General features: G+C 37.4%; 2 protein-coding genes across 2 annotated transcripts; one reads left to right on the forward strand and one right to left on the reverse strand.

The window, feature by feature from the left end:
- Window positions 1-1,787: 1,787 nt before the first annotated feature.
- On the reverse strand, window positions 1,788-3,593 carry LOC110728061 (syntaxin-related protein KNOLLE-like). Its single transcript, XM_021907680.1, has 2 exons — window positions 3,038-3,593; window positions 1,788-2,496 (listed from the first exon to the last, which is right to left on the reverse strand). The coding sequence occupies exons 1-2, from the start codon at window positions 3,418-3,420 to the stop codon at window positions 1,953-1,955; spliced, it is 927 nt and encodes a 308-aa protein (XP_021763372.1). The 5' UTR covers window positions 3,421-3,593; the 3' UTR covers window positions 1,788-1,952.
- Window positions 3,594-8,419: 4,826 nt separating this feature from the next.
- On the forward strand, window positions 8,420-11,660 carry LOC110726222. The gene is made up of 4 exons (XM_021905688.1): window positions 8,420-8,532; window positions 9,608-9,668; window positions 10,922-11,153; window positions 11,233-11,660. The coding sequence occupies exons 1-4, from the start codon at window positions 8,420-8,422 to the stop codon at window positions 11,658-11,660; spliced, it is 834 nt and encodes a 277-aa protein (XP_021761380.1).
- Window positions 11,661-25,218: the final 13,558 nt, after the last annotated feature.

Raw genomic sequence — 25,218 nt, forward strand, 5'->3', positions numbered from 1 at the left:
ACTATGCACTAAATTAACAGTAAACAAGTAAATCTAATTAACTAATTATTTAACAAATGCACACTCTAATTCAGTCAAAGATTCGCATAATTAGGGTTTATAATACTTTAATTCACAGATTCCCAAAAAAGGCATACTTTACCCCAATTGACAACCATAAATCCAACGAAATGTACTAATAAAGGGTTTAAAGTACATCTTGTAGTCAGGAATCTCGATTTCTGTCAGCAAATTACCAAGCTTTTGGTCCCCTCACCCTGTGGAAGATGACAAGAGAAGCTGATGTGTTGCAATTTTGTGGTTCCAGCTCGATTTCAACCGCCCAAATTGATCTAGGGTTTCAGTTTTTACAGAGAGAAAGAGAAAAATCAAAGGAGAGAGAAGCAGTTACAGTGAGAATCAAGAAAAATCAAATGAGAGAGAGACGAAAATTGATGAGGAAGTGAGAAATTTGGTGAGACATTGATTATGGAAGGTGGAAGGTGAGAAAAGGAGGAGACAGAGGGAAATCGATTTTAAAAGAATTAAATTGGAGGGAAGTGACAGTTAACTGGGCCCCACAAGCGTTTTCCGTCACCTGAGCTCAGATGAGGTGGTAAAACTGATGTTTAATTTTTTTATGAGGTGGTAAAGTAAATGTTTTTTTTGGAGGCGGTAAATTCGACAAAAGTCATTATTTGAAGGTGGTAAAAATGAAAATACCCTAAAATTTAACATAGTACACTAACAAATTGTTAGTTCCTACTCCGTACAATACTTTACAACATAACAATTAATGAACATAATTAAACAACACATCATGAAAATTTTAATGTACTCTTATGACTTTTGACTACCACAATTTTTTTTTAAATGGACGGTTGAGATTGTTTGTTTATTTATTTATTTATTTTTATTTTTTTTTTGAAAGGGAGATTGTTTGTTTATTTATTTCTCTTTAATTAGTAATTTTGATTAAAAAGGATTTTTTTTAAAGATTTATAATAATCCAATTAGTGGGTCCAAATTGTATCAGTTTCTCCAACAACCAAAATTGAGAAATTTCTCATTCAAATTAAATTATAGAAAGCAATGGTCTGCTTTCCTCTATTTTAGACTGGTGTTTTTGTACTCGGGGTGCTTCCTAACTGTTTGAGGTATCGACATATGTGGACCAGTTTGCCTAGCCGACCAACTTTTGAAGTATTCTTAAAGTTTCATATGAATTGGATTTTGATGTTATTAACTATGGTAAATCTTCTTTTGAAAACAATAGTAAATCTTCTTCGTTCGTAATTAAGATAATAATCCTATAGTTCCTAACTTCCTACAAACAAAAATTAAAAAAAAAAAAAAAAAAAACTATCTGCGGATAAGTGCTTATTTCTTTCAAATAATATCTTAGTAATGTTTGTTATAGTGCAATATGAACAAATTACGGGCAAGAAAAACTAATGATGATGTTTGTATTTTAATTGTTGTCACGTCACTTGAGAACTTAGCGTAGGAGAGTGTAAGCCTCTACCGCCCTATAGCTTTGCTGAATTCCATGTCCAAAATCCATCATTTAACCTTCTGGCCCATTGTATTTGTTGGCCCAATAAAGGAATAACTAACTTATAGCTCAAAATTTTCTTTAGCAAAATTGAGATTATATGTCACCTCAAATGTTTAGATGATCCTTAGGGTTGTAATATCGTCGATAAATTATCACCCATGACATTACCGTCCCACGAATTATATATAAATAAACCCCGAAGCTATAATCATGGATCAGTGATATAAATTTGCAAAGTAACAAGTTGCAATAGAACAAAGTAACATATCATATGATTCATATCACATTACATTCATTTACCAACAAATGAATAAAATTGAGTACTTAACAAAGAGTTTTTCAAGGAGCTTTGAGTGACAGCCCCTTTTATAAACCTCAACTACACACACACTCCAACTAAAACATTACAAGAAATTTAAGAATGACTAAAACTAGCAATAATTGGGATGACAATCAAAAGTATAATCACCAACAATGCAATAATCCCAATACACATACACTTCCTACTACCCCTTTGATAATCCTTAGCCTGCTTCAAATTCTTTGTACCATCTTGCACATAATTTGATGCATTCATAACATGATGCTCAATATCATCCAATTGTTCCCCTTGAGACTCCACCATCACAGCCATGTCTAAGAACACTTGGTGTAGCTCCAAGAGAGACCGTTCGATTTCCTTGGCCGCATCATACCGGCCTTGGATCTCTATCACTGTCTCCACCACCTTGCCTCGGCCGTGCTCTTGGATGGCATGGGATAAGATCTCTCCTTCCCCGGTCCCATTCGATATGATCTTTTCGATCACGTTGTCCTCCGGGTACTCTCCTGTGACAGTGTAGTAGCACCTTCCTATTGTCTCCTTGTACTCTGACATCATTCTTTGCCTTAAGGCTTGGAATTCCATCATTAGCTCCTTTAGCTTCTTTCTTAGTCCGTTTGTCACACATGTTCTAGTCCTGTAATTAGAATAAAAATATTTAAAAAATTGAAATTACATCAAAAAAAATTCCAATCTTCCACAATTCGCATGAAACCCTAACACATTGATCTAGTCCTGTAATTAGAATAAAAATATTAAAAACATTTAAAAAATTACATCAAAAGTTCCCAATCATCCACAATTCTCATAAAACCCTAACCGCCACAAACTTAACAGATTTAATCATAATTTAATTCTCTTTTATCTATATATAAAAATCCAACAAATTTCCCAAATTTTACCAAACATATATCAAATTCTATCTCAATTACCAATTTAAATCTTCATACTATATCAATTATCAAAACCCATAAAAAAATTGATACTTTCATCTACTGTAATCTGATCTTAAAACAATTAAAGCCTACAAAATTCCCAATTTTAGCATAATTTAAATCAAATTCTACTTCAATTACCAATTAAACCCTTCACACATAAAAAAAATAATAATAAAAAAAATTCAATAATAATCGCAAACACTTAAATAACCCATAAATTGCAAAATTAGCAGTTTATACCGATCAATGGGGGTACCCAATTCAGACGAAAGGCGGCGATTCTCAGAAGTAGCACGGTCCATTTGTTCAAGCCGAGCCTTAATAGCTTTAGCCCTTTTGAGCACAGACACAATATCAGCATTGATTCGGCCTCGGAGCGCCTTCAAAGCCTCCGGCTTATGCAATGATTTACTTTCCTCATTCGCCGCTTCAAGGGTAGTTAATATGTCTTTAATCAACCCCATCTCAGCCTTCACCTTCTCTGCTTCTTCCAAAAATTCCTCCATTTTAGGGTCTAAATTTGCTCCTCCCATCCCCATTTCCAAATCTTGTTCTACGTCTTTCGATGCCGCCTTCTTCAGATCTACATAGCTCAGAAACGATTTTGTCATCAAATCATTCATTATTGCAAAAGATGGAATTTTTTTTTCACCTGTGATTTGGTACTATATTTGGAAGAAAATCTAAAACTATTTATGTTGAGATCTGATTGAAAGAGAGAGGAGAGAGAAAGTGAGATTGGTGTGTTGAGAAAATGAGGAAAGCAAGGAAACAGAAGTTATATTTTTGACTGAGAGAGTTGAAGGAGATGACCGTTGGAGATGATCAAATATTTGAACGTTGTAAATTTATTGCGTAAAGGACTATAATACCCTTAGAACTGTTGTGGTTTAACCGTTTAACGTTTAGAATTGAGATTTTTTGCTTTGGGAAGAGGAGGGCTATTTGGTCATTTGAGGTTATTTAAAATTTTGTAGCCGTTGTGGTTTGAGATGGGTGACATGCTGACAGCTATCAAGGCCTATAAGATTGGACTTGGAGATTGTGTAATTGGGTTGGGCCGGAAAACCCAAACCATAATTTTTTAATGGATCACTATTCTTACAAGTATTTATAATTTTTTTTTTTTTTTAATTTTTTTTAGGAAACGTTAGGGCATACTCATATTAAATTATTGGATTAGCTCCCATGCGATGTCCGGATATAACACAGAAAATTAGTGAGAATTTCTGCGTAAATTTTCGATGATATTATTCCCTCCCTCCCATAATACTTAGGATGTTGGGATGGACAAGTAATATAAGAAAACTATAAGTAAGTCCATTTAAAATTTTTGTTTATTGTATAAAAGATTCTTTTTTGTGTTTCTATATTGTAAGAAAACAACAAAATGGGGTGGGAGTAGGGTAAGTGAGGAGAGAAAAAATGTGGGAAAATATATGTTTATTAGTGGTCCCATTCCGTTTTTAGTAACATGTCAAGTATTGTGGAACGGACGAAAATAGGAACTGTGTCTAGTACTATGGGACGGAGGGAGTATACAAACTCAAATATATAAAACCCACAAAAATAACAAATTAGACAATTGGTCAAATGTATTAAGTCCACAAAATTGAAAATTTGAGGAGCATTTGCCTAAGTTAATTTCGAACTATTTAATTCAAAGTTGAAGGAATTGGAAATTTGTAATTACGAGGAATTAATTCAAATTAGGCAAAAAGATTTAATCTCCATTAGTCCAATTTTTAACCTTCGAAAGGTTTTTTTTTTATAAATAAAAATACAAAATTCCCCAAATAAATATTGCTGATTTGATTGAGATCCAAATTCATCAATATAATTACCTAATAAAATCGCTTCAATTAGAACTCAAACAAATAACCTTAAGTTAAAAAAAAAAATATTTACTGATTTAGGGAATAACAGGGAATAACAGAAGTTTAAAGATCACAATTCAATTCAAACAAACTAACCATAAAATTTCTCATCAAAATTCAAGCTCTTTAATTTAAGTAATTTAATATCACCTATTAAAATAAGTAATTTAATGTCACAATATTTTTTTTTTAAAATGACATTATCAATGGATTTAGGCGGGAAAACTTTTCATAAGAAAGTAACACATGTACAGTTTGAAAAGAGTGATTATATTAGGGGTTGTTATTTTAGTATAGATTTTCCACCAAAGTAGAAACGTTTTGGGAAAAAGAACCCATACAAACTAACTCATTGTTTTCACGGGTGTCCCATCTAGCGATTAAATGGACCACCGTATTCCCTACACGTTTTACTTGTAAAACTTTAAATGTTGAAAATAGGATAGTACACCTGGGTGCACTATGTGCATGGTGCACCCGAAAGACGGAAAGAACATACGGTTGTTTAATAAAGAACATATTGTGTTTGACAAAGAACATACCCATACATGTTTGATACTATGTTCTTTTATACTTATGTTCTTTAACATATGTTGATTAAACGTGTTTTTTGAGTTTCAACAGTACAAAGTATGTTATTTGAATTTGGTTCGTATGTTCTTTGAAGTAATGAGTGATGCACAAATTCTTTTTTGAATTATCATATATCATTTTTTTATTATCCTACGTTTTTGAGTTTGATCAGTGTGTTCTTCTGATATGAATTATGTGTTATCTACATTATAATATATTTATGTTCTTTTAACCTATGTTATTTTGAATTTTGAAATTTAATTTGAAATGAAAATAAAATCTTGAATTTTTTTTAGTTGAAAATATTTTAGAGAGAGAAAACTAAAATTATTATGGAAAGTTGAATTTTTGGAGAGAGAAAAAACTATTTTTGGGGAAATGATTTCTTTGGTAAAGATTTTTTCTGTTAATGTGTACTTTTTCATAAAATTTTAATAAAGTTTTTATCAGGTTCTTTTTGTAATGTCTTTATGTTCTTTAATAATGCATGTTCCTTGTTAAATACAAACATTTTCTTTTTCAAAAACCTGCATGTTCTTTTAATTTTTATTTATTTAACCACTGCATGGTGCACCCGGGTGTACAGATCATGCATTATAAAATGTTTCACATGCAAAACTTTAAAATTATCAAAGAACAAAGCAAGTATTTGTAGTTTAGTCTTAGTTAATTCTTTGAAAATCTGTGAATTTTATCACCTCTGAAAATCTATTATTACCAATTGCTTTGTTTCCTTGATTTTTTTTTTCTTTTAATAAATAACTAGTGAGTAGCCCGGACGTTGTCCCGGGATGCTACTGTAGTAGACGTGCAATCATTAAATTTTTTCAAATGCTTTTCAAAACTACAATTGTCATTGTCAAACTAAAATTGAGTTATTCTTTAAGTATTTTTTTTTTAATTGAACCTTGTGGTTTGTAATTATATATATATATTGTTAAATAATTATCATTGTTATAAGAGGTTGAGGGTTCGAACCTCCTTATCCTTATAAGCCCCCAAAGTCAACTGGCTAGGTTGACGTTAGCCTTTAAACATTATAGCGGATCAAGTCCTATATTGTCAAAAAAAAATATGAGAGGGTAAAACACTTTATGATTTACTATGAAACCATTTTTGGTCATGGAATGTGGACATTGTCTTCTTTGTATAGTATGGGTTTGGAACTTTGGACTTATATGTTGTGATATATCCTTCTAAACACATGTAAGTGTTCCATATTGATAAAAAATAATAAGAGGGTAAAACACTTTATAATTTGCAATGAAACCATTTTTTATTATGTGACGTGGAATTTCCCTCACTGTGGCGGGCGCGGCAGCCCTTTAAATGGTTATTTTTGGGGAAAAGAAATATGGAGAACACTTATATAGTCACGTGGCTTCTCTATCCGGATCTCCAAAATCCTTGTGGAGAAAGAATGACATTAAACTAGCAGCTCGCTCAGTGGCTCAGTGCGCATTAAACCCCTACTTTGTTACTGGTTCACTCCGATCGAGTTTATGGATTGGATTAAGTCAGCGCCGCGTTATATTGTTATGGACAGGTTCAAAGGCCAAATAGATGGTGAGTCTATATTTGAAACATTCAATATTGGGTTGTACTTTGAGAGTGAGATGTTGCTTGTCACAATGTTTGAGTTTGAAACATTCAATATTGGGTTGTACTTTGAGTTTACAACTTTGTGTAGAGGATCAGAGATCCAATATTATATTGATTGGGCTTTCAAGCCTTTGACATCTTCAATGCTCACTTGTTTTTTTCGGCAAAGATAATAAAATTATAAAGTCCCAAACTTGTTTTGGAATAGTAGAATACTAGATTACATGTGCATATATATTGGCTCAATCAACAAAACAGCAAATGATCAAATTGTCTTTAAAATTGAACCAAATTTGAAAATTTATAAAACTTGTAACAAATTTCCGATTGAACTTTCAATTGTTATGTTAGTACTTGAGATTCATAGTACTTGAAGCGTACATAAATTTACATTTGTGCTTCGTTTGGTGACAAAAAATTTCCTCTAACTTGTGACTAATTTGGTTAGTGCTTGAATCTTATATACACAAAGATTAATTAAGCAAACCTAAACCACAAAATCATAAAACGCTAAGTAATAAGAAGAAAAATACACAAGCATATCTCATGGTGAATTCAAAGGGCAAGAGAATCATAATGAAGGATCATCAAAACATCACATTACATTGCTTCTAATGATCATTAATTCAAATGTGTATGCATGTTTCATCACCTTTCTTCCACATTTATGATTAATCATGTGTCGCGCTTGTGGCTAGCCCTGACTTGATCACCGATGGACTAAATTGTCCTCCATCTTGACGAATTGGAATGCCCATATTTGTCGGCCCATTCAAATAAGTTCATCTATACACTCTCTCCTTTCGTCTATTTGATCACTTGCAACATCAAGCGAGTCGCTAATTGGCATGATTACCAAAATACCCTCCACTACAACGCCGCATGTTAGGACACTTACGAAATTGAAGAGGACGAAAAGGTAATACCACACATTTTCTGGCTCCCAAAATGCAGATATTGTCAATAACAACACTTGAGTTGCAAGACATACCAAAACTGTCGAAATAAGCATGTTAATACGAGCCTTAAGACGCTTATTTATAACAAGCGCGACAACCTTCCAACACGTTGTCAAGAGCGCAAGTGCATACACCACGCAAAAAGCCGCAAAAATCACGGTTCCGAATAATGGGTACGTGCAATACACAATACGGGCATTGGTTTCCTTATCCCTTAACAACACCGAACTACGGTAAAACACATGCGGTAAAAATAACCGCCCGGGCGAAACATTAACCGCCAAATAAAGCGCGATCACCAAGGGTAAACAAATGCTTGCAACGAACCCGATAGCCCACAAGTTACCGGGGCTCCGTTTCTTTATTGAGATATTTACCAAGAATAGAAGAACAACCAAGAACCCGGGTTCATACAACCCGAAAGAGAGAATCACATGGAATTTACAAAATTGGGTTTGGTGGGTCAAAGGAAGTGAGGGTAAAAACGGAAAAACAAAACTCTTTCTAAAAATAGGCAATCGAAAAAATTCGTTGATGGACCAAAGAGAGATAAAAACTACCAACAGAAAACGTGGGCCCCAGTGGGTGGAGAAACGCTGAAGCTTGAAAAAATGGCGGGATTTGATCCGAAGATGAAGGATGAAGAAAACAGAGACAAGAGAGAGAATGAGAAAACAGAGGATCAAAGCAATTGTGATTATATCGAAGGCTGTATCAACCACAGGTACAGTTGGGATTGAATAATGTGTTAGTTTCCCGATACTCGACGATGCCGGGGCCGGTGAAGATGCGATGAATCGAATCGAAGCGAAACCTTTAGGTATTGTGGGTGTGAATGATGACATTGATCGGTTGTAATGTGATGATTCTAATGTCAACGATGATTTTGATCAAAATATTGTTGTTCATGAATGTGGGAATAATTGGGGGAGAAGGAGGGCCAAAAAAGCCCCACCTTACCCCTGTTTTCGAACAAAAAAACAGGGGATGTTGCAGAGTTTTACAAGAAAGATCAAATTTTTTTTGGGAATTTTTTTTTTTGATGGAGAGAAAAATTGAGGGGAAGAAAAGAAAACTTTGTTTTGTTTTTTTGGGGGAATTTTAAGAAAGAGAAGCTTGAATTTCGGGGAAGAATTGTTAAGATTAGATAACTAAGTAAAGAAGAAGAGTTGGTATGTTGACTGAGGTTTATTAATATTGGTATTGTCTGGATTATTAAGTTTAATTAATTGAAAATATAAAGGAGTTGAATTTTGACAGAGTATATATTACTAAGGCGTTGATTGGCAGCTTAGTTGGTGGAGAGTTGCTCTTTGGTTGTATCACACTACAGGACCAGCTGTATTTAATCTTTATCTTAATGGATAATATATTGGATAAACAAAATTTTTTGAGATATATGGTAATGATCATATAATAGACCTGAATTATTTCAATTTTAATCTAATACTATCTTATGTGTATGATAATTAACATACAAAGTGTCTAAATGTCTAATTTATCAATCTAACTAGCAAATTGTTGTATACAAGTGTTATAATTGTAAGAATATGTATAATAGACACAGTAAACTCACATATAAAACTCTTGATCATGTTCTGTATAAACGAACTCCGTTTATATATAAGATACTTATGATTATTATGTGATTTTAAAGATTATACAAGGATATATACAAAAAGTAACATAATCCAATAGTAAGTATATTAATAGGGTTGGTGCTTCAAAAGTACGGAGTGAGGTAATTCTTAGCTGGCAAATATTGTAGATACTGTTGCTAGTGATTGCTATCTTCATAGGTGTATGATGAGAGGAGGAATAATTGTTTGTTATAAATCTCATAATGGTTTTGGTAGGTCGGTAGCCATATTGTATTTGTAAAATGGAATACATTTGTTGGTCCAAATCCCACATGTGAATAGATCGATCCTTCTTTTTTGGATATGGACAATTAATCACATTGTAATTAAGTTGGTAATATTAGAATGAATTGGGGCATATGACTACATTTGATTTTTTACGGTTAGTCTAAAGTATCATAATCATAATTATGATAATTTTTATTGCATTAAGCTTGTTGAGTACGTAGCGAAAACAAATCAAAATGTAGAGATTGAAAAGTATAATTAAGAAAATAATAAAGGGAAGATCAATAGCAAAGAAGTACAATAGGAAAACTCCACAAAAAAACCCATGACAATGAGCACTGATATAATCCACTATAGAAAAATTAGGAGAGTACAAGGCACTCTAAAATATTAGGGTGAGTACTTAGAAGCTGTTTAATTCACCTGATTTTAGCTGATCTGAACTTATTTTTTCTGATCTGATATGATCTGAACTTATTTTTTCTGATTTGACCTTATTTTAATTATTTCAATATTCTACTTTTAATGTTAATTAATATTAATATTAATGTTTAATTATTATTATTATTATTATTATATTATTATTATTATATGATATTATATTATTATTATTATTATTATTATATTATATTGTATTATATTATATTATATTATATTATATTGTATTATTATATTATATTATATTATATTATATTATATTATTATTACTATTATATTATATTATATTATTATTACTATTAAATAATAATAATAATAATAATAATAATATCATTATTATTAATGGAATTGTTTCTAAAATTTCAAAAGGTGAGATTGTTTTTGGAAGATAGGAGCAAAGGTGGGATTATTAGATTTCATTTTCCTTTTTTTATTTAAGCTTTTATATTTAACTTGTTTAGGGTGTTTAAGTGTTTTTTTATTCATTTGTTCCTCTATTGAACCTTGTTTTTATATACAGAAAAAGACTCTACCGAGTTGGAACCTCTCATAGGTTCTTCCGACCCATGTTAGCGCTAGGCTCCTCTATTGAAACTTGGAAGACATGATTTGGGTCACGCACGAATTACACTCCGTAAGTAAATTAAAAGTGCCAAAAATAAATAAATTAAAATGATACTCGTACAAAATAGATTGGTACTACATTTTTTTTTATTATTATTATCTTGCATTGTCATTATATTATTTTATGCATATGCAATATATAATCACTTATAAAATGTATCCTAAATGTTAATGAACTATTAGGATTGTGTTGGAGCATTGGATGAGACTCATATAAATGCAGTTGTAAGCGACGATGATGGTGTGGCACATCGAGGGCGTAAAGGAAAAAAAACATGGAATGTTTTGGCTGCTTGTTCCTTTGATAGGCTTTTCACGTTTATCAACGTTGGATTTGAAGGTAGTGCTCATGATATTACTGTATGGAACCATTGCTTAACTGTACCAGAATTTCGGTTTCCCCATCCACCTCCAGGTATAATTTAAAATAGTGTATGTTTTTACTCCATACATGATACTATACTAATATGCTGTATAACTTTATTTTGTAACAGGAAAATATTATCTAGTAGATTCTGGATATCCGAATACCGTTGGATATTTGAGTCCAATAAAAGAAAAAGATATTAGAACCCATTTGCCTGAATTTCGAAATGGTCCACCGCCACAAGGCATGCTTGAACTTTTTAATTATCTTCACTCTTCACTTCGAACAACGATCGAGAGATGTTTTGGACAATTAAAAGGTCGATGGAAAATATTGACAATGATGCCACAAATGGACACTAAACATCAATTGGCAATTATGGTTGCTACATTCACACTTCACAATTTTATTCGATTACATGAGTTGGATATACCCATTGATAGTGGTATAGAAATCGAACCAAGAGCAGATTATGATTTGTTTAACGAGAATCGTAAAGCTGTAATGAAAGAAGTACAACTTAATATAGCAAAGGAAATTTGGAACGTCTTGTAATGAAAATTATATTTGTAAACGTTTATGATTTGGAGCTTATAATGAAATTTTAATTATTATCGTTTATTGTTTGTGCTATTTAATAACATAGACAATGTTGCTAGTTCAAACAAACGATAAAATCAAATCCGATACATCATAAATCAATAATAATAATAATAATAATAATAATAATAATAATAATAATAATAATAATTTGATCTGAACTTATTTTTCCTGATCTGATCTGATCTGAACTTATTTTTTCTGATCTGAACTTATTTTTTCTGATCTGATCTGATCTGAACTTATTTTTTCTGAAATAAGTAAAAATAAGGGGAACTAAACAGGGCCTTAGTATAGTACAATAATAACTGTAATATGTAGGAAGACTAGTTGTAAGTGGCTTCCCTTGTGTGTATGTCCATCACCAATATCTATAGTTATAGATGGAGGTTGGAAGAAATGGATGAAAATTCCAGAAATACCTTCAATCATTCTTGTAGCTATAATATTTTAGAATATTCACGAACCATATCTTTTAGTTCCTTCTAATGTCAAGAATTCTCTAGAATGTTCAAGTAGATAAGTTTAGAGAAATCATGAGCAAGTAGTAACTTTGCTTGATTTTATCGAAAGTGGGCCGCTACACCCAACAATATGTATTGTGACAAAATTATTAAATCTGATTTAAAAAGTGAATTAAGAAGATTTTTGTTATAGTCGTTCCACTGTGTATATTAATATTTATTCTCATTAATTTTGTAATGTATGATCAAAGATCGACGTATATGTAATAAGTAAATAGGAAATAAAAGCTATGTATGAACTTTCAGCCTAGTTAATTATACGAGTATGAACTTAAATACTCCATAATTAGCATTATTATCTGAAATAAGATGGAGAGAGCAATGCAATTAAGTTATTAACTCGTGGCGGTAAGTGTCTTGTATGATTATGAAAACATTAATAATTTACTATAAAAATTGTATACATTAGTGTTAAAAACCAAAGAGTAGCATTGTATTGACCTTATTAGATCTCCCAATAAAACAAACAAAAACAAACGACTGGAAAAATCCTAATACATCAGTAACCAACTTATACCTTAAATAATTTCCAGTTTGCAAGTCCATGACATAGCTTAATAGCTAGACATACACATATTATTAATACAAGTACTATAGTAAGGTCAAAACTATACAAATCATCTTTATTATAATTAATGAAATTATTAATAATGTTGCTAATCTTGATTAGTTCTTCACCTAACTACAAGTACTGCTAATTAAAAAAATATACAATGAGCAGATAAATTGGACAGACACACAGATCCGTGGAACAACATACATTCTGTACTCCACCTTCGTCAACTAGAATTATTCCTTTGTATACGCACTTGCCCCCCACGAACCATGTCATTTTACTTTAACAACAAGATAATAAATCTCATTTTTATTCCACTTTATTATATGAAATACTACGTACTTTATGTCTTTATTTTTATACATGTATTATATAAAATGTATACATGTTTTTATTTTTTACATAACAGGAACAAGTTTATAGTATTCTAAATGTATGAGGTTTAAATGTTAGGGAAATTCTCAACGCTGACCCCAAACTTCTGCTACGCACACATGGTGACTCTCTTGAAAATCAATTATACAAAATGACCTTAGTTAAGAATTTTTTCCCACTTATAACTTTATTATTTTATTAAATTGTTAATTAAAATTAACTATGGTTAGATTTATTTTTAATAAAAAAACATTTTTAAAAAATTAACCACCACCAACCATCTACCCACAACACCACCTGCAACTCCACCAACACCTTCACCGAAACCCTAACTCTACCACCTCACCTCAGCCGAATCTCTAGCACCATTTCGAAGGGCTAGGTCGTCAGAGGAGAGAAAAAGTAAGGTGTTTAGAGTTCGGGTTTGGGTCTGAGTGGAGGAGAGAGAGAGGGAGGATCGTGGGTTATGGTTGGAGGAGCGGTTGTCGGTCGGGTTTAGATTTGGGCTTAGGAGAGGTCAGAGTAGAGAGAAAAGGAGGTTCGTGGGTTGTGGTGGGAGGATGAGCAGTGGGTTTGGTCTGGTGGCGGTGCGGTTCTTGGTCTGGTGGGGATGTCGGGCTGAGGTGTGGGAGAGGGTAGAGGGTGAAGGTGGTGGCTGGGTTGGTGGTTTTTATTTTTAGTTTTTATTTTATTTTTTTTTCAAAGTTCACCATAGTTAGTTTTTTTTCAAAATAAATAACACTCATTAATGTCATATGTGAGATAATTTTCTTAATTAGGGTCATTTTGTATAATTCAAAAAAAGAAGGTCACTATTGGTGCGTAGCAGAAGTTGAGGGTCACCGTTGATAATTTCCCTAAATTTTAATAGTCACAATAATAATGAGAAATTTTTTATTTATTACCTTTGAATCCTAATATGATGAGTAATAATATGATTGGTCCAATATATTTATTACGACATAGGTTTATATAATTGGTCCAATATAGTCAAAAGCTTAAAGAAGAATAGTAAGGTGGTACCAAAGGTCCAAAATGTAGAATGCGAATAGGAAAGATTTTTAGGATACAAGCGTGCAAGTGTATATATTATTTCACTTGATTATATAGTGTCAATAATAGTGGTGTATGCCCATGTATCTTAGTTATGCTTTGATCGTAAAATGTAAAAATGAAAAGTTTAGTTCAACTTGTTTCGTCTTTTAACAATACGGAGTAAGTCACATTTCAATGTTTTGGGTAATTAATTAATCCGTAGCTAGATATTCCGTACTTTATTATATTAGTGCACTTAGCGTAAGTGATGCTAGTGTCTTCATCCGATCTTCCGTCCACCCTTTAGCATGGGATTATTGCCTTGGGGAGAGAATATCAATTGTCATATGAGAACCAACTTTTTGTTAAAAGAGTCCTATTAACATTACTTACATTAGCCATAACTAGTTCGAGCGAGGGATGGTTTACAATTTATCACTAAGGGGTTTAATTGAAGCACATACACCTTGGCCTTGACACTCTATACTCCCTTCTTCCTAGCACATAAGCCTTGTTATAACTCTTATAAGGTCGGCCTAAAGTAATTAGATTTGCAAATAATTGTAAAATTTCATTAATTTTTGCAAGATTTAATTCTTTAATCTTTAATTCTCTTACCTAATAATTGGAAAATAATAATAATAATAATAATAAAACAACTATAAAAAATTAGGTAAGAGAATTAAAAATCTATACTTATATATTAAAAAGTGTTCCTACAAATGTCTATGTGCCACGTCATCCCCCCCCACTGTATCTTTAGGAATGAAGCCAAAACTCCTAACCATCTTAGCCAATACTCATTTCATGTCATATATTTAGATAAATACACTTATATCTCCGTCTAAATAAAATGATAAAAAGACCAATAAATTAAAGTAATGTGGGCCACACAGTCATTGTACTTTAGAGTTTATTACACTTGTCCAAATATTCATTCATTATATTCTTACCAAAAATTAAAAGAAAAAAATTGTGGATCATAGAATTGCATGTTCTCAGCTTCAAAGGGATGATGAAACGCACATGGTGGCGGACGAAGCAACAACAATCTATTATCATATATATATGATGATGGAAATTGTACTTGCAATAAGATTCAGAAGAGGGTTTGATTTCTGATTGGTGGTTAAAGATCACCAATTTAATTACCGCCACCATGACGGCACATCGTCGTCATAAATTTTCTATTGAGGTAGGCGATATAAAGACCTCTTAATTTTCCCTGAATATAGTGTAATTGAGTATGCAATTATTGCCAACCAATTAATTGTAGTTCTTTCATATTCCTTTTTTCATTTGGGGCCATCAATTCTAAATTAATTAAAATCCAAGTAAATAAGATGTAGAGTTTGTAACTGAAATGTAAATTATACAATGATTTTTGAATTGAAGTTCCGAATATATATATATATATATTATATATATATATTATCTGTTTTCTTGCAATTTCCATAAGGCTTGCTTATTTCCCTTAAAAGAAAGGTCATTAGCTTATTAGTGTTCCCTTATGTTTTCTCGTATAAATTTTAATTCCTCAATTTAATCAGTTTTTTTAATCTTCAATATCTAATTGGTTTATCTATAGATTCTGATTTATTTTTTTATTTTAATTTTTTTTTGGGGTTTTGGTGCAGAATTGAGCCTTGGGGTTCTTATACTCATTGTGGAAGTCAGGAAAGCTTATTGGAAGTCAATTTATTTTTGAATAGCTCAAAACTTATAATTTTTGGTGTATTTATTTTTTGGCAATGTATTTGTTAAGTAATACAAAGATAGAAGAATAGATTACTTCCTATGATGAATCATTTATTTTATCTTCTTTCCAAAGCTACACTTCTTCCTGTGATGTGAATAGGTCTCCTTCAGTTATTATGATTAACTTTTGATGTAGTTGTCTTTGAGGATTGGGGTTGTATGTTAGTAGGGAGGTTGAGAAATTACAATGTTGAGTATTGATCCGGATCTTGAGGTTTTTATTCTTTCTGAAAATTGTGAGTTTGTTGTGAGATTTATTTTCCCTACTCTTGTGGTAAATAAAAATTAGCTTAATGTAGTCGCATTGACTTTTCTGAATTAATGTAAATATGCTAATTGTTCCGTGAATGTCTTGGTCAATTGCAACTTCTACTTTGATTTATAGACATATATGGGAGGACAAGGTTTTGTAGACATATGTTAAAACTTTATCGTGAAAGTTTGACAGTATTGCAGTCATTAAGGTTTAAGCTCTTTAATTAAATGGGAAGATGTTTGAAAATTTTCGATGAGTTAAGGAGTAAGACTAGATAAGTTGTCGAACTAAAGTAATTTAAGTAAAGTGAGAGGATTCTGAGCTGGTGACTAATTTGACTTATAGTATATAGTATTTTGACAGAAAAACGCTTTATAACTTTTCTGTGTAGAGCTTTATTGGATATAACTAGGTGAAATTGGTTCAATGTCATATGACTACGTGAAATTTCTTTAAACTCCAAAAAAAAAAATGAATCTGTGTAGGGACTCTGTTATCTCCAAAAAAAAATATGTTATCTCCCAAAAATAATGAATATGTTTCCCTTTTTGCATTGTAGGGATTCTGGTCACATATTAAGCAAAAGGGGAACTTGGACTTGGATGGCTCATCTTAAAGGTAGTTGCTTATATACCCAATTCTTCTCATGTAGTCTTTTCTATATAAATCATTATTAGAAGTATGTGTTTTCTTTGTTATCCTATTTGTGGCTACATCTATCTATCACTCAATATATATGTGCAGTAATAAAAAAAAAAAAAGGACAATAGTGGTTATTTATATAAAACACAAACTACATATTTTAATAGAATTCTAAATTATTCATAGAAAATTACATATATCAGTCCTGTGTTTTATGATGTATGGTTTTTTTTTTTGTTTTTCACCCGTTTCACCCTTTGTGCAGTGTTTTATTTTGTATGTTATAGTATAGTTAAATATACTGAAATTTAAGTATGACATGATTGACATCAATAGCTGAAAGTTTGTGAATACCTTATTTTGAATTAAATGTGTTTTATGCTTAATATAGAAACTATAATAATACATGAAAGCATTATTTTAAAATATTTCAAAAAAAAAAAAATCTAACTACTATGCAATCTGACAGTACCTGCTATGAATACTTCTACTAGATTATTCGGTATAAGTTTTGGTTCTCTGCTATCCAATATCACGACACTTAGCTTAATCTTTAACAAATGAAAATATGTTTGAATAAAAGCAAGGACACTTCAATAAAATTGAACATACTACCCAACTACTATATTATTGCAGGAGATGTTTACTTGCAGTGCGACAATAACAAGCATTCACGCTGACAAAAAATGGCAATACAACTCCTGTGCTGCATGTAAGAAAAAGATAGATGAAACTTTTTACTGCTCAAACTACGATGATATAGTCAAATACCCTAAGACAAGGTACATTAGAATACCAACTGTTTGGGGTAAAAATACCCTAAACACGTGGCCTAATGGCCTAGTGACACGTGGCATCCAGCCGTTGGTCAGCAGGGCTCCAATCCTCTGCTGACACGTGTCCTCTAAACCCTAAAAGGGAAACCATCCCTTCCCCACTATAAATAGTGGAAGGACCCTCATTAATGGGGGGCTGGAACATTTTTTGTTCACCTTGAATACTCCTCAAAAAGAAAAACACTTACCCCGAGCAATATTAATTGTAGAATTCTCCCATTACGCGAGAAGTAACTTCTACATTACGTGAATTCTACCTCCCGTATCTTTACTAACTTGATCGTCGGAGGCGGAGCTCCTACCCCTAGGAGTCTTCGTGATTTTGCAGGCGCAGGCATCGAAGGGCATTCTTGGAATTGTAACTCTCCCGCAGGACACATCAAAAAACCCCGAAACATTTGGCGCCGTCTGTGGGGAGAGTACTTCTAAGATGACTTCTGATACTGTGTCACCGAATCAGGGCAAACGGCCTGTGGTCGAGCCTGAGGTCCAGACGGACCATGAAAGTGGCGACGAAATTGAAACATATGTGGCCCCGGATGGGTCTTTCAGAACGAAGCACCCTCGTGCTAAAGATAGAAGAGAACGGGAAATCAGCCAAGCTGCTCCCAGCAACCCAGCCGGGCAACCGGCTGGAATTGCCCAAACGGTGGAGGGCTCAGCCCCCGTTACAAGAAACGAACTCATGTCTTTCATGAATAGTTTCAAGGGTGAGATCAAGAGCCTCATCCGGTCAGCTACTCCAAAGAAGGGTCAGCCGGCCAAGAAGCCTTCTGGAAAGAAGGTGGTCAAAGAACGAGTTCCTACCCCTCATCCCAAGCCAAAGGAGGGAGAGGGCTTAAGGTTTGATCCAAGCAGACTCCGTTTTCCTCAAGGGGAGCTGCGAAAGGCCATCCGGCACGTACAGCCGGATGGCTCCAAGAAAACCTTCTCAGACGCCCGCACATTTCTCCAAGAGAAGCGAGGTCAGGCGTCTGCGTCGGCCTCAACGTCGACCTTCCCGGACAGTTTCCATGACGTCTCACACAGGCGTACGGGAACGAACCTTGGGAGCCAGACGGGCGAAGCTTCTGCCCGGTCTGGACCCAAAGTGATCCAGCCTGGCCTATTCGGCACACCGAATGGGTTGGGTGGATCCCCTTTTATGTCACCGGGTCTTTTCGGTGGGCAAGCGCAGCAGCCGTTCCAACCCACGGACTGGCAGCTGCGCCTGCTAAATTTGGGGGAACAGCCAACGGCGTTCTCACCAGAGATAACCCAGGCTGCACAGCCGCCTAAGATCAAGAATGTTTTGGTGGGGGCCTATGACGGCACCACCAACCCAGAAGACCATCTAATGGCCTACTCTAACCTCATGTACCTCCAGGGGTTAGATGATGCCGTCTGGTGTCGATGCTTCCCGGCTACCCTCAAGGGCATAGCCCAGCGGTGGTTTGGTAACCTACCAGCCGGTTGCATCAACAGCTTTCGAACTTTGGCGTACTTGTTTACGTCAAATTTCTCAATGAATATTCCTGCCAAAAAGACTAGCCTCGACCTAGGGGCAATACAGCAGGGCGACCGGGAGGGCCTCCGGTCGTACGTCAGACGGTTCAATCTGATGAGAATTCAGATTCCAGGACTATCAGACGAAGTGGCCTATACAGACTTCTTTCGAGGTCTGAAGGATGGGTCGACTTTTAAGTTTGACCTCGTCCGGAAGAGGGTTGCTACCCTCCAAGAGGCATTAATTGAAGCCGAAGCCTATATACAGGTGACGGAGCTTTGTGTTGTTAAGCAGCCGTCAGATTCTAAAAAGTCTGATAAAAAAGAGAGCCGGCAACAGCATCAGCCGGCAAGAAAGGAAGAAAAGAGAAAAGGGGTCTGGGCAGCTGACCGATCAGGACAGCCGGCCCAGAAGATCAGGCGGAAGTCAGAACCATATGTCCCCAAATACGAGTTCACAAAAGATTGCTCCACCATCCTCCTGGAAATCAAAGACCGGATGTCTCTCGACAAACCGGCTGAAATGAAAAGCCCCGTGAATAAACGGGACAAGAGCAAGTATTGCCAATACCACGAGGATGTTGGCCACGACACCAATGGCTGCTATAGCCTCAGGCGGCTATTGGACCGTCTGGCAGATGAGGGGGCCCTAAAATCCTACCTACCCAAGGCTAAGGGTAATACCCAGGCCAAGAAAGGGCAGGCGGAAAAAACCGGCCTAGTAAACTCCGAGACGGATGAAGAGACCATCTTCACAATAGCAGGCGGTTTTGCCGGAGGGGGTCCTACCATCCGGGGCACCAAAGACAACATCAGGAAGCTGGTCAACTCAGTGGATGAGGGCCAGGCGTCGAAAGACATCTTTCCTGAGGTCCTTATTTCTGAAAAGGACCGGGGCAAAGTCAGGCGGCCTCATGATGACCCCATCGTCATCGAATGCAAGGTTGCCAACCAGAAGGTTGGCCGAATCCTAATAAACACCGGGAGCTCGTCTGACCTAATCAGTTATCAGTGCTTGACCAAGCTCAAGTACACATCCGGTAACATGCACCAGGCTCCTCACCCACTAGTCGGTTTTGGGGGTGGAGTAGTGCATCCGGTCGGAAGCATAGATCTTCCGATCCGGCTGGGTGAAAAGGGGCAAGGACGCCACATGATAGTCAAGTTTTTAGTTGTGGAGGAGCTGTCCGCCTACAACATGATATTTGGCCGTCCTACCCTCAACGCATCTAAGGCTGTCATCATCCCGTCCCTCATGTTGGTCAAATTTCAAAAGGATGATGGTACAGTCGGTGCCCTAAGCGGGGACCAGAAGACGGCAAGAGAGTTCTATCTCTCTGACGTCAAGACAACTATGGGTGCAGCCGGCCAGGGCGAGCCCATTGATATTGATAACTGCGACCCAGCAGTCCCGGCTCCAAGGGCAGCCGGTATGAAAAGAAAGGCGGACCAACTGGCACCCGTCAAAAAGGAGAAATAGCAATCACTAGCCGGGGAAAGGTCAGATGACCAACGACCTCAGCCGGCTGGCGACTGCCTTGATGTCATCCTAGATGACAGCCGTCCTGAAAGAACAGTCAAGGTCGGGACGGTAGCCTTCGAACGGTTGGGAGAAGGCTTGCTCCAGCTGCTGAAGGAATTCAAAGACATCTTTGCCTTTGAAGTGGAAGAGATGCCAGGCGTCAGCCCGGATCTTGCTGTCCACAAGCTAGCCGTAGATCCCAAAAAGCAGTCGGTTAGGCAGAAAAAGAGGGATCATGGTGGAGAAAGATCTCAAGCGGCAGCGGCTGAGGTCAAAAAGCTGTTGGATGCTGGGTTCATTAGGCAATGCTACTACCCGGATTGGGTGGCAAATGCCGTTCTAGTAAAGAAGCCGAACGGTACTTGGCGGATGTGTGTGGATTACACAGATCTGAACAAAGCATGCCCAAAAGATAGCTACCCGCTTCCAAAGATTGACATCCTAGTCGACTCAACAGCCGGCCATGCGTTAATGAGCTTTATGGATGCTTATTCCGGCTTCCATCAAATACCTCTCTAGAAGAAAGATCAGGAGAAGACGGCTTTTGTCACTGATCAGGGGTTATTCTGCTATACGGTGATGCCGTTTGGGTTGAAGAATGCACCGGCTACATTCCAGCGCATGATAAACACCGTTTTTATCAACCAGATTGGCAGGAATGTAGAGGCGTATATTGATGACATGATAGTCAAATCCAAGCTGCAGACGGATCACCTAGCAGACCTGCGAGAAACCTTCACCACACTTAGGCGGCACCGGGTCATGCTTAACCCAAAGAAATGCGTATTTGGTGTTGAGTCTGGGAAGTTTCTCGGATTCTTGATTGACCAAAGAGGCATCGAAGCTAATCCGGAAAAAATACAGGCGGTAATTGACATGAAGTCCCCCCGCACTGTAAAAGAGGTCCAGAAGTTGACCGGTTGTCTGGCGGCATTAGGGAGGTTCCTTAGCCGGTCAGGTGACAGGTGCCTCTATTTCTTCCAGGCAATCAGGAAGAGGTCAAGGTTTGAATGGGGTGAAGAAGCAGAGGCGGCATTCCAGAGGCTTAAGCAGCACTTGAATTCTTTGCCAAGGCTAGTGAGCCCCCTACCCCGGGAGGTTCTGTACATGTACCTAGCCGTCTCTGATCACGCCCTTAGTGCCGTTCTCCTCGCTGAGAGAGACGGCATTCAGCTGCCGGTGTACTTCATCAGCCATGTCTTAAAACTTGCTGAGCTCCGGTACCCCATGATCGAAAAATTTGGGTTGGCCTTATTCGTAGCAGTCAAGCGGTTGAAGCCTTATTTTTTGGCACATCCGGTTGTGGTATACACAGATCAGCCGCTCAAGCGTACGATGACTGCTATAGAGTCATCCGGTAGAATGATCAAGTGGGCTGTTGAAATACAAGGTCTTGAGATAACTTTTGAACCCAGGCGGGCAGTGAAAGGTCAGGCGTTTGCCGACTTTATTGTCGAGATGACTAGGCCGGTGCACTCGGAAAACCCTGATCAGGTCTGGAAGTTATTTGTAGACGGCAGCTCTACGGTGAACGGCTGTGGTGCAGGTGTTATCTGTCATTCCCCGGAAGGGGATAAGTTTGAATATGCACTACGGTTTAAGTTCCAAGCCTCCAACAATGAGGCAGAGTATGAAGCCCTGCTAGCCGGATTGCGCATGTGTAAGGCAGCCGGTGCAAGAAAGGTCGACGCCTGCTCAGATTCACAGCTGATCGTTAGCCAATACCTTGGTGACTACGAAGCCACCCATCCGGCTATGATCAAATATCTGCAGGCGGTCAAAGAGGAGGCTGCGTCCTTCGATGAATTTCATCTGCGACAGGTGCCCCGGTCTGAAAACAATCAGGCGGATGCCCTCTCAAAGTTGGCATCATCAGCCTCCGGTGATGCTCCTAGGACGGTCTTTTGGGAAGTCATTGAAAAACAAAGTATTCAGAATGATCCCATTGGAGTCTTGGACAGAACTGCTACCTGGATGGATCCCATCCGGTCCTTTTTGACGGATGGTACCTTGCCGGATGACCCTTCAGAAGCATCAGCGCTCAAGAAGCGTGCTTCAAGTTTTGTTATGCATCAAGGGGAACTCCTCCGGAAGGGATACCTGCAGCCGTTTTTGAAATGTGTAACCCCGGATAGGGGGAGAGAAGTTTTGGAAGATCTGCACGCGGGGTTTTGTGCCTCGCATATTGGCGGCAGGTCCCTGGCCAGAAGAACCAGACGGCAAGGGTACTTCTGGCCCACTCTTGAAGCGGATGCCATGGATCTAGTAAAGAGTTGCGACAAGTGCCAAAAATTCGCTAAGTTGATACATCAACCGGCAACAGTACTCACGACAATCCATAGTCCGGTTCCGTTTGCTAAATGGGGCATGGACATTTTGGGACCTTATACGCCTGCATCAGGCGGCCGCCGCTACATTCTTGTAGCAGTAGACTACTTCACCAAATGGGTTGAGGCAGAGGCGGTAAAAGGGATTAAAACGAAAGACGTGATTTCTTTCATCTGGAGAAACGTCATCACCCGGTTCGGGGTTCCAATGTCCATGGTTTTCGACAACGGACCGCAGTTCAAAACGCCTGTCCTGAAGACCTGGTTGGGAGACCTAGGAATTTCCCATTGTTTTGCATCCGTTGGCCGTCCTCAGGCAAACGGTCAAGTTGAGGCTTTTAACAAGTTGATCTCAGATGGGATAAAGAAGAAAGTAGAAAGAGCCGATGGACTATGGGCAGAGGAATTACCTCATGTCCTTTGGGCTATCCGGACAACCGAAAAGGGGGCAACCGGTGAGACCCCATTTCTCATGACATACGGCACTGAAGCAGTTCTTCCCATTGAACATTATGAGCCTACTCTACGCATTATGTTATATGATGAGGAGGCTAACTGGGAAGCCATGCGGTTGGCATTAGACGCTCTTCCAGAGCGAAGGGGGAATGCTGCCTTGCGTCATGAGATCTACCGTCTGCGTATGACTAGAGCCTACAACAAGCGGGTTCGTAAAAGACCTTTGAAAGAAGGAGATTTTGTGCTTCGCAAAATGGAGGCAACCGGTAGGGCCAATGAACAAGGCAAATTAACCCCAAATTGGGAGGGACCCTACCGGATCTTTGAAGAAGTACGAGACGGCACTTACCGCCTGGAAACTCCAGACGGAAGAAAGTTGCCTAGAACTTGGAATGTAGATAACCTCAAAAAATACTACTTCTAAGTATTGTACATCTTTTGAAAATTTTCAAATGATTAATGAGAATTACATTCAATTTTGTATACAGCCGCCATGTCTTGTGCCTACCACAAGCGGCACCAGTAACTAATTTTTTCATCCGGTGACACCCATACGGGTGAATTCATCGAAGAGAACATCTCCCATTTGGGTGGTAAATTGTTCTAAGCGATCACACAGGCGGACAAATCCGCCTGACGATCCTTCGCACCAAAAAAAAGGGCAGGCTAGCAACCCCAAACTTGCAGCCGGCTCACTTTTTGGAAGGATAGCCGGTACTCAATACCGCCGCCTGACTCTCTAAGAGCAGGCCTAAACATTTGGTCTAGGCCATAATTCATTCAGGGGTATGCTTGCAAAAGCCCAACCGGTGAATGGACATCCTAATCTGGCGTGATTCTTTTGCGAAGTCCCGACCGGTAATTCAGTATAAACCGACTGGCTCCCGAATCTAATGTTGGCACTTAGTGTATATTCGAGCTATATCATATGGATAGTCGCCTGGCTTGCAAAGACCCAGACCGCTATCCAGGGGCAATTACCAAGACGCCATCCGGTTTGGTTTTGGGTCGAAATTTCTTCGCCTAGTTTGCGAAGACCCAGACGGCAGTGTTACCGGTGGGGTCTTCTTGGCAACCCTTGCAAATTTCTTCGCCTAGTTTGCGAAGACCCAGACGACAGTGTTACAGGTGGGGTCTTCTTGGCAACCCTTGCAAATTTCTTCGCCTAGTTTGCGAAGACCCAGACGGCAGTGTTACCGGTGGGGTCCTCTTGGCAACCTTTGCAAATTTCTTTGCTGTTTGCGAAGACCCAAGCGGTAGTGTTACCGGCGGGGTTCTTTTGGTTATCCTCGCAGAAATATGTATAAAAAATAACAAGAATTCTAGTATTGAAGTGCAGAAACATAAAAAGCATTCAAAAGCCGGCTCAGCCGGTGAAAATGTTAATATTCAAAATGGGAGATTGTTACAGCTTAGCCCATCTCATCCGGTGCTATTACAAGATAATGCAAGGCGCGCAGGCCGGGAAGTAGTTGCTACTCCAGGCGAACAGTGAACCGGTCCTATTCCGGTTGGTTCTGGGTTGGATCAGGGTGAGCGGCTGCGTCGGCTTCAGGAACGACTTCTTCCTCTTCAGCAGCCTCCGCCTGCCGTCGCGCAATCTCCTCCCTAACCCAAGCGTCATAGGGTCCGGGCCCCGGCTCATTCGCCTCCTCGGCCAGAATGGCAAGATCAGAATATTTGAAGGCGAGTTCCCAGACGGTGAAGTCCGCCTCCGGGTGGATGAGGGAAAACGCCCGTT

Source organism: Chenopodium quinoa, unplaced genomic scaffold, assembly GCF_001683475.1.
Source record: "Chenopodium quinoa cultivar QQ74 unplaced genomic scaffold, ASM168347v1, whole genome shotgun sequence".
Classification (NCBI taxonomy): domain Eukaryota; kingdom Viridiplantae; phylum Streptophyta; class Magnoliopsida; order Caryophyllales; family Amaranthaceae; genus Chenopodium; species Chenopodium quinoa.